The 14,262-nt window shown below is 57.5% G+C and overlaps 1 protein-coding gene across 6 annotated transcripts in view; it reads left to right on the top strand.

Annotated features, from left to right (window-relative positions):
- Positions 1–14,251, top strand: part of WDR20 (WD repeat domain 20) — a 63,357-nt gene extending 49,106 nt beyond the window's left edge. For 3 of the 6 annotated variants that reach the window (XM_077776461.1, XM_077776460.1, XM_077776462.1), the window contains 2 exons: positions 3,956–5,215; positions 14,109–14,251. In XM_077776461.1, the coding sequence (XP_077632587.1) occupies positions 3,956–5,215; positions 14,109–14,165 (1,317 nt within the window). In that variant the 3' untranslated portion in view covers positions 14,166–14,251. Of the gene's footprint in view, positions 1–3,955; positions 5,216–14,108 lie in introns of those variants that run through there. The other 3 variants (XM_077776465.1, XM_077776463.1, XM_077776464.1) reach the window with 2 other exon arrangements.
- Positions 14,252–14,262: the final 11 nt, after the last annotated feature.

Genomic DNA, 14,262 nt, shown 5'->3' with positions numbered 1-14,262 from the left:
CTCAGCCCCTGCCGGGTTGTGCTCAGGAGCTCCTCAGAGGGGCGCTTCTGCTGGGGGGATTCCTCACCATGCGTGTCCAGATCAGGGCCCCCCTGATGCTGGAGGATTCCACAGGCTAATCCCTTTCCTAACGTGGAGCGCTAAGATTCTTTCCCTTTTTCACTAGACGTGTTCAGGAGCAAAAACACACCTTTATGATGTAGTGACCAGGCTTTGTTCTTTATATTCATTGAATATAAATGTTCCAGGTATTTGTTTCTTAATTTGAAAGACAGGAGTAAAATGCTTTCTTTTCTCTTCCTTTTTTGTTAAACCCAAGCCAGCTAATAAGCAGGGTTGTTTACATCCAGGGACTCCGCTAGCTGCGCCTGGCGTGTGCCTCCCACCCTGGTGGCGGGTCCCCAGGCAGGCTCGCGTCCTGTTCTGGGCACTGGCAGGCATGCCCCTGGCCTTAGTTGATGCCTGTGGGCGGCACAGGAGGTGGCGCCCCACGCTGCCCGGTCTGGCCCGCCTGCCCTGGTCGCCTTCTTTCTCTCGGGTGCCCGGGGCTGGGTGCGCTGCCTCCCCTGCGCCTGGCAGCCTGCATGCAGCCAAGCCCTCGCTGCCAGATGGTCTGGCCAGGCCCCCCTGCTGGACATGGAAGTCGCTGTAACCTCCTCCCCATCAGCACCGCGTCTCCTCTCCTTGCTCTGGCTTTCTCCACAGCACTCGGCGCCGTCACATCTTGTAGGTCTCCCTGTCTTCCCCTCCCACTCGGATGTAAATGCCACACAGGAAGGAATGCCCGTCTGTTTTCATTGGCGCGGTGTCCGTGCCGGGCATGAATGCATTTGGTGAAGAGGAGGAGGGTGAATGAATGAGTGAAAGGGCGAGCGAGCGAGCGAGCGAACGGGATGGCAGGCAGGGTTCCTGACCTCTCCGAGCCTCTGGCTCCTGGTGGGCCGTACGGGGAGAGCATCTGCCTTCCTGTGGGGAGGCGGGTGCTCGTACATTGCTGATGAAAATACAGGCTTCTGTCCTCCGTGGGAGGCAGTTGGCAGGATCTATGAAAGTTATGACTATATACCTTTTGACCCAGCTGTTTTCCCCAGAGCTCACCCCGCGTGTGTGTACACACACGTGAAAACTGCCTCTGTGCGGGGCTGCCCCTTCTGCGTGCACGTCTGGCAGCGCATCCATATTGTTGAATCCTCCGCAGCCTTAGGAAGGACGAGGATGTGGTCTTTGCACAGACAGATGGGCAGATGCGGACCGCGCGCCCACACCTGCGTTGTCTGTGGACGGAGACGCTCTGGAGGAAGAAGCAGGAAGCTTAGAACAGCGACTGGGGCCAGGTGCTCTGGAGTCGAGGAGAGGCACGGGGGTGAGGCTCTCTTTTACATGCACTGTGAACGTATTTCCTACTCAAATGAAACAAAAGCTGACCTTGCAGGGTAATGCTGGGGTGGAAGAGCATGGGTGCAGAGCCCCTTCCTTGCCCGGCGCCCGGCGTCCGGCACGCACAGTAGGTCCTCCAGTCGGAAGTCCGCACCGCTCTCCCGGTGTGCCTGCCTCGTGCCCCAGACCTGGAGGGGCCCGAGGTCCTCGCCTCGGTGGGTGCTTTCCCCACTTGTGAGCACACAACCTGCTAGGGAGAGCCCCTCCCCGAGCCGGCCCTGGGGGCCTGGGCTTGTGGTCTGCGGCGGCGCGCACGGCCGGGCCTGACTCGGGTGCCGGAGCAGAAGCGTGTGCGTGTGTAGACGCCCCCGTGGGTGTGCACGGGAGGCTCGGCGCTTTGTCCCACAGGTGCATCCGTAGCTCCACTGACAGTCGTCTCCGTGCACCTTTTTGATCAGGAACGAAGGCGCTAGGTGTGCTCTGTCACCCTGGGAACACCTGCTGGAACTGGAGAGCTGTAACTGTCTTCATGCCTCACGAGTAACGCCACGTTTACTTGACAGTATTGCAATTTTGAATTCTAATGGAATTATTTTTGTTGTGTCTCTTTAAGCAGAAGATAAAATTTTCTAAGCACAGTGCTGGAAGTTTTTAAGTCCGTCCTTAAAAATTTCCACACAGGGCAGAGGGGCAGAGGCGCTCTGCTGGCAAGACTGCAATCTGGTTGTGGTGACACGTTAAGGTGCAGGAAGCGAGAGCCGCAGGGTTGGGGGTGGGGGAGGAGGGGCAGCCTGGCTGCCAGCCCGCCAGCCCGAGTCAGCATGGTAACCGCCTGACCAGGCCGCCGCCAGGGGCAGCCCGGCCCAGCAGGTGCAGCAGGGTCTGCTGGGTAGGGAAGGCCGTAAAGTCACCTGTGTCGCGTCCTGTGGAAGAAGCAGTGAAGCCAAAGGGAGAGCCTGCCAGAGTGGTTGCTGGGCTTCTAGGTTGTTGGTGTTGGAGTAGGTCAGGTGCCTTTTAGAGGCAGGTAGGAAGGGAAAGATCAGGGACGAAAATGTTGGCTGTGTCCCCAAAGCCATCTTGTGCATCTCTGCTAATTAAGAGGGCCAGCTCTGCCGTCCTACTGCTCTGACACAGGAGCGGTAAGCAGTGTCACCTGCTGCTGAGTGACCCCTGCCCGGCCCCCGGGCCCCGCGTGCTGTGCAGGGCCAGCCCTCCATGCTCTTCCCCTGCAGGGTCTAGTATTCTGTAACAGCTTGCACGGTCCATTCATCCCTTCTTTGAAAACTACGGGTTATTTCATGTTCTGTGATCTTCTGTAAGACACTGCACACCGGCACATGCGTACGAAGGTGGCTGCGGGGGAGGGAGGGAGGCTTGCATCGGTGCCCCTGAGGCTCGGGCCAGGAATCCCGGCCAGTTCGATGAAGTGCTAGTGTTTAACTCCCCAGAGTCTGCGGGGGTCCCGGGGAGATGGATGTGGGCAGTGGGGGCAGGAGGAGTGTCTACAACTTTGAGAGTCTTAGGAACTTCTGAGTGGTTTCTGGTGATGTGACTCGGGACCAGAGAGGGGCGCTGCGAGCCCCACAGCCAGGTCCGCAAGCTGGACAGCGCCCTTGTTGTGTCTTTGGGTGGTTTTTACTTTGGCTTTTGTTCTTTGGTTTTAAAGGCAAGACTCCTGATGTGTGCTTTTTAAAGGAACAGCTGGTCAGCGGAGCAGAAATGAGCGTGGAGTACAGTGGCAGTGGGCAGGCACATACTCCTGAATTAATCGTCTGTTCGTTTCTTTAGACCCCACCTTGTCCCAGGGAAGATTTGGAGGAAGTGCTTTTAAAGAGGCGCACAGGACAGTGACTGGGAGTGAGGCCACTGGACCCAGTGGCTGCAGCAGGGTCTGCTGGGTGGGGAAGGCCTTGAAGTCTGTTGCCGCTTTTGGAAGAAGCAGTGAGGCCTAAGGGAGAGCCTGCCAGAGTGGTTGCTGGGCTGAGGTGAAGCCAGGGCCGAGGGGGAGCCCAGGAAGTGTGCGTTGAAGTCCTGTGTGCTGTTGCCAGTGGCCGCACGCGAACTCCCCACCCTGGAGCGGCCACAGCAGGGGGGCAGGGGTAGTCAGCACATGACTTCCATCGCAGTAAGATGCAGAGACACCGGGAGGCATAGCGCTCCCGGCTGTGAGGACCACGAGATTTTCCCAGGGGTCTTCGTAGAGAGGATGCTGTGTGTGGGTGCCGGGAGTCACAGATTCAGAGGCTCCTGGCCTAAGAAACAAAAATGGCCTGAGGGCTGGCCCTCTGACCAGTGTGTCCCAGCGCCTGGTACCGTGTCTGGTACACAGTAGGCTCTCAGCAGTGTTTGCTGAATGACTGACTCACTCAGCGAAAGCCTAACATCCAAGTGCAATTCTAGAAAGTAATCCTACACGGGGTCCAAATGCTCTTCACTGGCTTGGCTGACCACAGGATAGAGTGTGCAGTGCCTGGATGGACTCTTCCCTTCTCACCGAGAAGCAGACACGTTTCTTACTGGAAAAGTAGACCTTTAAAGCTTCTCCATTGTGATAACTTGTTCTCCTTTGTCTTCACAGAGACTAATAGACAAGTCACGCGTAACCTGTGTCAAATGGGTTCCCGGTTCGGAAAGCCTATTTCTAGTAGCCCACGCCAGTGGGAACATGTACTTGTATAATGTGGAGCACACTTGTGGTACCACAGCCCCCCACTACCAGCTCCTGAAGCAGGGCGAGAGCTTTGCCGTGCACACTTGCAAGAGCAAATCCACGAGGAACCCTCTCCTTAAGTGGACGGTGGGCGAGGGGGCCCTCAACGAGTTTGCTTTCTCCCCAGACGGCAAGTTCTTGGCGTGCGTGAGCCAGGACGGGTTCCTGCGGGTGTTCAGCTTTGACTCAGTGGAGCTGCACGGCACGATGAAAAGCTACTTCGGAGGCTTGCTGTGCGTGTGCTGGAGCCCGGACGGCAAGTACATTGTGACGGGGGGCGAGGATGACCTGGTGACGGTCTGGTCTTTCGTAGACTGCCGAGTGATCGCGAGAGGCCACGGGCACAAATCCTGGGTCAGTGTTGTGGCATTCGACCCCTATACCACTAGCGTGGAAGAAAGCGACCCTATGGAGTTCAGTGGCAGTGACGAGGACTTCCAGGACCTTCTCCATTTTGGCAGAGACCGAGCCAACAGCACACAGTCCAGGCTGTCGAAACGGAACTCTGCCGAGAGCCGCCCTGTCAGTGTCACATACCGGTTTGGCTCCGTGGGCCAGGACACGCAGCTCTGCCTCTGGGACCTTACGGAAGACATCCTTTTCCCCCACCAGCCGCTCTCGAGAGCAAGGACACACACCAACGTCATGAACGCCACGAGCCCTCCCGCCGGCAGCACTGGGAACAGTGTCACGACGCCCGGCAACTCCGCACCCCCGCCCCTGCCCCGCTCCAACAGCCTCCCGCACTCCACTGTCTCCAACGCCGGCAGCAAGGGCAGCGTTGCTGATGGGGCCATCGCTTCCGGGGTCAGCAAATTCGCGACCCTCTCCCTGCACGACCGGAAGGACAGGCACCACGAGAAAGACCACAAGCGAAACCATAGCATGGGACACATTTCCAGCAAGAGCAGCGACAAACTGAACCTGGTCACCAAAACCAAAACGGACCCCGCTAAAACCCTGGGGACGCCTCTGTGTCCTCGGATGGAAGACGTTCCCTTGTTAGAGCCGCTCATCTGTAAAAAGATAGCACACGAAAGACTGACTGTGTTAATTTTTCTTGAAGACTGTATAGTCACTGCTTGTCAGGAGGGATTTATTTGCACATGGGGAAGGCCTGGTAAAGTGGTAAGTTTTAATCCTTAATGCTGCACCAGATCTAGAACTCGAATAGGTAGTGATTTTTTTCTTGCGGGAGGGTGGGGTGTACAATGAATGTGAATGGCACTTCTTACTCTTAATGTAAATCTAAATGCATCAGAGCCATAATTTTGGATACTGCATGCCATGTAATTCTGAATCATTTGATAATTCAACTTAGAATGTTTAAAAAACTATAATCAAACTAATTGCCAGCCAAGTCAGTCACCCTCCTGGGAGTATATAGAGTCCCAAGGTTAGCGTTCCTGTATTAGACGATTTCGACTTTAGGAAAATCATGACCGTGTGGGGACAGTGACTTTAAAATGCTAAAATTAAAATTTCTGCTTTAACTGGAATATTTTTGCTGAACTACTCAATGAGAATGTTGTACACCTGATGGGAGTGTGTGTTCAGTACGGACGGCCATTAGTTGTCATTTATAGGCCAGTTTTTATCTTAATCATAAAATGTTTAGGAATCTATGAAATTTAACTTTAGGAACAAAGCATTCAGCAGGGTTGATTGATATTATTTTTACATTGTTCTGGCAATCCACAGAAAGAGAAGAGCCTTAATTTTTAAAACCCATTTTAGTCATTTTATGACAATTAAAATTGTTTATTAATAAACATCTTTTTTCAAAGAAGCAGTTTGTAGCACTTTGATTGAGAATCTGTGCACTAAACAAAATCCCCACACTCTGAGCCCGCTGGCTCCCAGAACCGTGGGCTGAGGGCGCCGGCCGCTGCCGGAAGTGCCCGTTGCCACAGAAGCTGAGACCCTTCACGTTGGATGCGCTTTGCTTGTGTTTTTTTCCGACAAGGGAAAGGACGTTTTGAATTCTTTCATGTGTGGTTTTTTTCTGTTGTGTGTGTGTGTGGGGGGGGGGGTTTGTAATTGTTGTTGTTTTTGTTGCTGTTGTTTTTGGTCAAGAAGGCATGACCGTGGCCCGGGACAGACTCCACAGCCTTGTGCAAAGATTGACGGCTATCCCGGGTTCCAGGCGCTTCCCAAGGTCACTGGTCTGGGTTTTATCCCTGCCCCCCACCCCCACAGCGGGGTTGGGGGGAGATGGGGGGCGCGGATGCAAGCTGGCACCTCCTCTTATTACTGGATAGCTGTCGCGGCTCCACTCGGGCTCTGTCTTCAGCGGCCTCCTGCCGGAGTGCCTCACCCCTGGCCTGGTGGCCTTGGGGCTGCTTGTGGGCAGTCGTGGGGGCAGCAGCCGTGGGAGCCCCCTCTGGCAGCCCCCGAGCTGCTTCCTCGGGGAGCTGCGGGCTTCTGTTCTCGTGCCCATGGGCCCTGTCACCCGTATGAGGAGTTTCAAGTTCTTTGAGCTACATGTTTTCTGTCAAGATGGTGGTTCTTTTTTTTTTTTTTTAATATTTTTATTTCTAGGAGAGAGAGACAACGTGAGCAGGAGAGGGTCAGAGAGAGAGGGAGATACAGACTCTGAAATAGGCTCCAGGCTCTGAGCTGGCAGTCAGCACAGAGCCCGACGCGGGGCTCGAACCCACGAACCGCGAGATCATGACCTAAGCGAAAGTCAGATGCTTAACCGACTAAGCCACCCAGGCGCCCCAAGACAGTGGTTCTCTTATTTGTTAACTTATTGTGGTCATTTCGGTCTGTTTCTGTCTTGCACATCTTTGTAATTAAACTTAGGGATGCTGCTCATTTACACTGGTTTGAGTAGTGACTGCGATTGAGTCCCTCGTTCGGTGCCAGTGACAGAGCAGTGGCGCCGTGTGCTCTTCCTGCAGCCCATCCGGAGGGCCAGGCCCCGCTCCCCCCGGCCTCGCGGCTGGATCCATTCGCTCTACTCATCCTGTGCCGGAAATGCCAGGGCCTCTCCGTTACTGACAGCAGTGCTCTGCCCCACGGGCAGCCTTCTGGCCCGCCGGGGGCATCTCGCCCCTGCTCCTATTCACGCATCGTGTCCCTGGGTGTATGTTAGTGTCCTGTTGACTTGTAAGATACGGTCCTTTGTTCCTAAATGTTAATTGACCTAAGGTAGCAAAGATAACCATTCTTGTGGACCGTTTCAACTTTGGAAGCTCAATCAGGCTGTCAGATTCGTAGCCGACGCTCCAGGTGCAATTTTACAGCGTTTTAGAGATTTCATTTCAAATGCTTCTGAGGCGTTGAGTGTGCAGTGTCAAAATTCAGGACTTGTATTTGGCCCAGGCAAAGAGTGGCTGATCCCAGGTAAGTAGCCTTTGTGGGGAAGCTGGCGGTAACCTTTTGGTCATGAACGCATCGCTCCAGAGCTGTGATGTGCGCACTTTCTGTGGACCGCGCCGTTTCTGATCCCTTTCACCCCTTGGCACCGCTAGCTGCACGGGCTGTGGGGCGCTGCCGGAGGAGCCAGGAGGAGTCTGTTGGTGGGAGTCAGGGCAGGAGAGGCCAGAGGAGGAGATGATGGCTTCTGTAAAATCAGGCTCTGACATGTGCTAATAGGAGCCCGTGGTGTGTCTCTCCCCACCCCCACCCCCAGTGTTCAAAACCATGGTCATGTCACAGTTGGGGATTCGAGGCTTGGTCACAATCTTGTCCTTCCAGTTTCTGCCGTGCTGGGGTCCCCTCTCTGGGGGACCTGCTGGGTGTCAGGGGCTGGGGAGGGCTGCATGGCCCGCCCTTGGGACACCCGCCCCCTTTCTTCAAGCTGGAGGAGCAGGAGTAAAGCTGGAGGGGTGGGCGGGCTCTCCCTCCCTTGGACTGGCTTCTGATAATGACTCCTGCAGCTGTGGGATGTGGGAGGCCAGCCCCCGGGGTCTTGATCTCAGGTGTGCAAGGCCCAGGGCCAAGCTGTCCCACGGTGGCCATGGGGGGCGGGGGGGGCATCTGAGGAGTGATTCTGTAGTTTTCTCATTCAGACTTTGAGTTTCCTCATCGAAACTGTTTCAAGTGTTTTTGCTTAAACGTTACCCTGAGCAAGAGTATCTTTCTAACCCAACCTCTGGAATAGAACAGCTCTTGGCAAGAGGAGGCCATTACTGCTTGGCCAGCACTTTTCTGTGGTGCGTGGTCCTTTCTGCCTGCCCAGCCCTGGCTCGCCTCTCTTCAGCCTGCTGTGCTGGGGCTTCTAAGCCCCCTGGCAACCCCAGCCCTTCTCTGAGTTTCTCCCTAACTCAGGGGCAGGGGAACTAAAATCCCTTCGAGGGCTGGAGAGAGAAACCGTTGGAAAACCCTGCCTTCTTTCAAAAGCATACGTGTAAGACGGAGTAGGCAGACTTTTGAAAAACAATCAGTAACTCTGGGTTCTAAATTCACTTAAATAGTGGTAAAGAATCCTAATTTTGTCTTTTGTGCTTATTGAACCTTCTAGCATTGTGATCTGTGAGCCACTGCCTTGGAACTGAGGGTCCGCCCCCCCTGATAGGAAAGGGGAGGAGAGGGGCGGGGTGATCACTGCCCCAGCTGTTCTGAAGCCTCACCCGTCTGTGCCCGCACACATGTCCCAGCGGGACCCAAGTCCTAGCTGGTGGGTAGCCAGGCCGCCGCACCCTCCGTTCCTCCACTGAATTTTTAAGACCTTGTCAAATACTGAATTTGTGCAGAAACTGGTGGAGCTGCCTCGTCAGACGTCTGCACCGTGTACGGGGTTCTCACCTCTCGCCTTGGGAGGGAGACGTTGGGTTCTTCTGTTGGGGACGCTTACAGCGTGGGGAGGGAAGCCTCCGGGTCCAGGAGGGCCGGGGAGGGAATCCTTTGGGAAATCCAGAGGCTGCATTTTGTGTGTCCACTGCCCTGTCCGAGGAAGACTTAGAGCGGAGTTCCATGCAAGAGCACAGCGTCCCGCCTTGTGCCCAAGGGCCCGGCCCAGGCCCGCCCTGCCCCACTGAGGCGGAGGAGGAGACGCGCCTGGCCTCTGATCCACTGTCCCGTTGTGCGGGGTGCGTCCATTGTTGGGGTGTCCTTCCGCAGCAGGGAGCATTGAAAAGCACTTGTGTTCAGAACCCAAGTTCAGAGCCATATGAAAATGCCCCCCCCCCAGTGGAGGGGACAGTCCCACTGGTGTGGACTCTTCATTCATTGCTGCGTCTGTACCTCTGTCACGCTCAAGCTGCTGCTTCTCCATTTCAAAGTGTAACAAAAATTTCCTGCATTTTAGAATTTCTGTACACCTAAGTTTATTAAAGACTGCTGTGTCAGGTGACAGTGTATAAAAATGTATGATTATTTACCTTTAATGAAAATCAAAAATGAAATATGTATTTCTTTTTTTATATTTTCACCTAATTTCTTGACAAATAAATTTGATAAAGAGCCTTCCTAATGTGACATGTTGGTAAATTAAGTTCTTAACTGTTAATAATTAACGACGCTTTTATGTCAGTGTTGTTGGTTTCTCATGTGAAGAAAATGATGTTTTTCTGTCACTGTCTTGGGTTTTGGCTGTTGTCCCGCCCCTGTCGCCCTGGACTCCCCGCCCACACGTGTGGTGTCCCGCGGCGCTCGCGGCCTCTATGCTGCTGTCCAGAAACGGGTGCGGGTGATGCGGACGTGTAGACCGTTTCCACTCGTCCTTTTCACAGCCGGGCTTCACGGATGTCTGCGAACTGAAGCTTCTCGGTGCTGTGGAATGAAGGGCCTTGTTAACGAGAGGGTGAACAGCCGCAGGACTCCCCCCCCGCTCGCCGCCGGGGCTGAGCTCCTCGTAGCTGCGCGCTCGCTGTTTGTTCTGAGCGTCCGAGGCGCTGACAGTGGCGTGTGACCCTGGTTGGCCGAGTCCCGTGTGGGCGGCGGCTGCTGAGTCCTGGGCCGCGCCGGGTGCGGGTGCTGCTGGGCCACGGCGTGGACACGTGAGGTTGGCCCGGGCCGCCAACGGCTTGGAGTCGTCCTGTGACCCCCGGCCGGGCCCTAGAGGGGCTGTCGTCCTGGCCTTTCCTGAGTCTTCCTCCCTGTCAGCTCAAGGGCGCGCTGAGGCCTCGAGGCCGCCGCGCACTCACCCTTCCGTCTTTCAGTAGACACCAGGCCCCCGCGGGGTGGGAAAAGTTAGCAGTCTCTCTGCGCCCGGGGGTGGGGAGGGCAGAACCTTCCTGAAGGTGCTGTCCTCCTGGGTGCCCAGCGTGAAGTGTGTTGTGCGCTTTGCCTCTGATGCTAACAGGGCAGAAGAGCCTGTGCCTCACCCGCCCTCGCGGTGGCCCATGCAGATGTCCCGCCACGGCGACAGTGTGTGCGCTCCTCAGCTGGGGGTACGTGTTCAGCCCTAAAACTGCGAGGTTGACAGCAAGTTTAAAAAGACACACACGTTTTAATCTTTTAAAAGTAGTTTGTTCCGTGAACGAAGACCACAACCTTCCCCGTGTCTGCCTGTCGGTGGAGACAGGTGCTTGTGGACTATGGGTCTCCTGACAGGGACAGAGCCCCCGGAGGTGCTCGGTCCCCTCCCCTTCAGCAGTGCTGGTGGCCTCCAACTAGCGTCTCCCTCTGGGTGGGGGCCCAGCGTGGCCGAGACCCTCCTGAAGCGACTCCAGCCAGAGAGGCTTTTGGGGAACACAAGGGGGTCCCGTCTCCCTGCCGCAGGAAGGGGCGCTTTCTCTCCAGCCGTAGCTCTCAGAGCTGCCCCTGCGGGGAAAGCCCAGACGTCTCACAGGAGCATCATTTTCTTCCGGTGAGTTTTCTCTTGAGGGATCAGGCTGAGCAGTCTCCCTGGGGGAACGTGTCCCCTTGGTTTGATCTGTTGTTGGGCAGGTCACAGCTGCCACAGGGACGACGTCTGTTCACTGCCCAGCAGGAACCAAGGCCCCAGACCCAAAGTGAGCAGGCCCGGGGTGGGGAGGCACCCTTATCGGGAACCAGGCCGTGCTGTCCCCACTCCTGACCCTGGCCGTGCGGTCTGGGGCTTTGGCTCCGCCAGGCTTCCCCTGGCTCTTCATGCAGCACTTGGTGAATGTGAGCCGGGAGGGAGGGTCAGGGAAGAGGAGGGGTGCACGGCTGGGGCGTTCTGGAAGAAGTTAGTGGGTGGGATTTCTCAGTGTCGCGGTGCCATCTGCCAAAGGACATCACTTTACAAATGATATTTGCCTCTAAGTCTCCGCGTGACCGAGAAGAGCTGGAGTGTCTCATGACTTAATCTTCGAGTGAAATCTCTAGCAGCGATAAAATGGCAAGTCTGATGACGAAGGACAGCTTATTAAATATTAGATTCCGCAATTGTCACTGTTCTGGTAACCGCTTCCTCCCCGGGGCCTGATGGGGTGTCATGCAGACTCACAGAGCCCGGGCCACGGAAGATTCGCTGTTTGGGAAGCTTTCATTTGCCAGCCCAGCGGGTCTGGGGGACAGACTGGCGGTCCCCACACCGCTGAGGACGACAGGCACAACTCCATAAACAGGGCCTGGTCTTTGCTCTTTCCTCCCGGTGAGAAGTAACCAGTGGGGATGCTGTGAGGCACAAGCCGGCCTCGGGAGCAGGCAGACAGATGGCGGGTCCGGGGAGCCCCCCCTGCTGGGCTGCACCCCAAGCTGTTCTAACATGAAGATGGCCACGGGGGCTTCCTCCTGAGAGTGGTCCGGTCCCTGATGGGGGCCTGTGTGTGTTTGCCGTCCTCTTTGCCCCCCAGTAACCTTTAAAACTAAAGCCCCACGTGTAGAAATAAGGTGACCTTGACATTTAATTTTTGTTTGAATGGCAGTCTTTCCCCAGTGCCTCCGCTGTCCATCACGGCAAAGCCAATTCCATCTCCAGGAAGTGAACGGGTGTGGGCCTGTGTCCCCCTGACCTCCCACAGCTGGTGGCGGGACCGCCCTCCTCGGCCGCCGCTGACCTGCAGTGGGCTCGCAGGCTGCCTGTGTGAGGCGCGCCCTCCCAGGAACGGCGCAGTCCCTCGCCTGCGCGCCGGGACTCGGGGTCCCCTCGGCGGGGNCGCCGGTGCTCCTGCTTCCGCCATCCTGGCCCTTCTCCCTTTGCTCTGGTCGAGGGCTCCCCAGCGAGCCCGGGGCTTTCTCACCCACAGCCGGGCCTGGCATCCCGGGCGGCTTGCCAGCTCGGTGCCGAGGGGCGGCGCCCTGGCTGTGGGTCCCAGGCGCGCGCTGCTGCACCGCGTCCACCTTAAAGACTGGTTCACCAGGGGTGACGTCAGAAGGGCTAACAACCCTGCTACCCAGGGCCTGCGGCTCCCTGGACATTTGGCAGCGGGGATCACTGTGAGCGAGGATGGCAGAGGCTGCGAGGAAGGGTGGCTTTGAGGCGGTCACTCACTTAGGTGACCTTCACCGTCTCCTTCGCGCCTGGGCCTCACGGCCAACAGCACAGCAGGGCGGCTGTTCCTGTGGGAACAGGAAGCTGGAGCGCGAGTGCGTGTGGGAGGAGAGCGGGTCCTGCTGCAGGGCCCGGGGACGGCCCGCCATAGAGGCGCAGCCCGCGCGCTGATGTCAGGCCCGGGAAGCTGGGCCCCGAGCCACCTCTGCACCTTAGCACCCGCCCTCCGCCGGGACTGCACCCTCAGAACTGGAGAGAGTCTAAGGTGTGTCCGGGGGGCGGGGCGGGGGTTCCGGGCGGCCAGGCCCTATCGGCACCACTGCTGTCAAGGGCCGCCTGCGGCCACAGAGCCCTGGGAAGGGGGGGGGCGCTGAACGGAGATGTGCTACGCAGCACGCCTCAAAGGCTTCATGGGGAACAAGCAACGGAAAATACATCATTCATAATTATGTTAAAATGATAATATGCGATATGTTAGTTAAATATATTAATTTCACCTTTTTTCTTTTTTGCCTTGACCTTGTGTTGGACAAGGCTGGTCTAGAGACACCACCTTCCCTAATGTGTGTGTTGGGGGCGGTGAGGAGTGCCTTTCTCGGAGTGTCCTTGGGATTTAAGTAACTGCGCACCCGCATCCGCGGGGCAGGGGCTGCGGCTCTGGCCCCAAACTGGCCCCNCCCCGTAGTGGGAGGAGCCGAGCACCTGTCTGCTTCGGGGAGAAGACGGGCGTCTTCATTTTGTAGCCGTGTCGCTGTTCAGGGACACTCCGTAGCTCCCGGAAACCACTGTCAGTTCATCAGACTCACCTGACACCTTGACGAGGCGGCGGCGCTGCCTCATGTTCAAGGTTTCTTCACGCAAGTGCGTCGCCGCAGGAAGGGAGTCGGGCCTTGGCGGCCTCCCCGCCGCTCCGTGGAGGCCGTGAGGAGGCCGGTTGGTGGCTCTCCTCCCCTGGTGGCCCGGCTGTCCTGCGGCCCCTGGTGGGTCCGAGTGGGGAGCACAGGGGGCGCTTCACCACCCGCGTCCGCCCAGGCTCGTGTTCCTTTTCGGGAGCAGCCCCGGGTCCCAGGACGGGCTCCAGAGCTGGTCCGGACTGAAGGGGGGGCGGGGGGGCGGCGGCTTCCCTCCGGCCGGGCGTGGGCACAGCCGCCCAGCCGTCCCCGCCGGGGTGTCCGCACGGGGGCAGTGGGTGAAAACGGCCGTGATTGCGTGGAGTTCAAGGCTCGTCGTGGGTCAGCAACCAACCGGAGGACGCATTTTCTAGGACAGCTCAAGTCTGTGCTCACAGAACCGAAAACCTGTAGCTTCAGCGCGGCTCTCTCGTAACCTTAACCTTCCCTGTAGTAACCGCCCGCCAGCCCGCGACGGAACTGCGTGCAGCGGGGGTGGGTGCTCTGCGCACGCGCACGCGCGTGCGCATGTGNCGGGGACCCCAGGCCGGCCCTGCCCAGGGCAGGACAGCCGAGGGGGGCCGGGGCCGGGGGCTCCGGATGAGTCGGGAGTGTCACACAGCACGTGAGTAGGAACGAAGTAGACGAGGCTGGAGGGTTCCCAGACCCGCTGACAGGCCCGCGGAGTAACTTCGCTCGCGCGAGCGGCCGCGGCGGCGGAGTGCGGCTTTCTCGGCTGCCCCGTGTTTTGCTGGATTAATGTAAACTGCTTTGTTTGCAGGGTTTATTGTCATCCCAAACCCAGGCCAGCTCTCCAGGCGGGACGGTAGTGTGGTGACCCCCGCGGTCCCGAGGGAGCGACGGACGGAGGCGGGAGCCCCGAGCGCGGACCGAGGAGGCAGCCGTCACCCGGAGTCGTGGGAAGCCGCGGGCCG

Source organism: Crocuta crocuta, unplaced genomic scaffold (assembly GCF_008692635.1).
Source record: "Crocuta crocuta isolate KB4526 unplaced genomic scaffold, BGI_CrCroc_1.0 scaffold8, whole genome shotgun sequence".
Taxonomy (NCBI): Eukaryota; Metazoa; Chordata; class Mammalia; order Carnivora; family Hyaenidae; genus Crocuta; species Crocuta crocuta.
The sequence above is the reverse complement of the archived record's forward strand: the minus strand, read 5'-3'. Positions and strand labels throughout refer to the sequence as shown.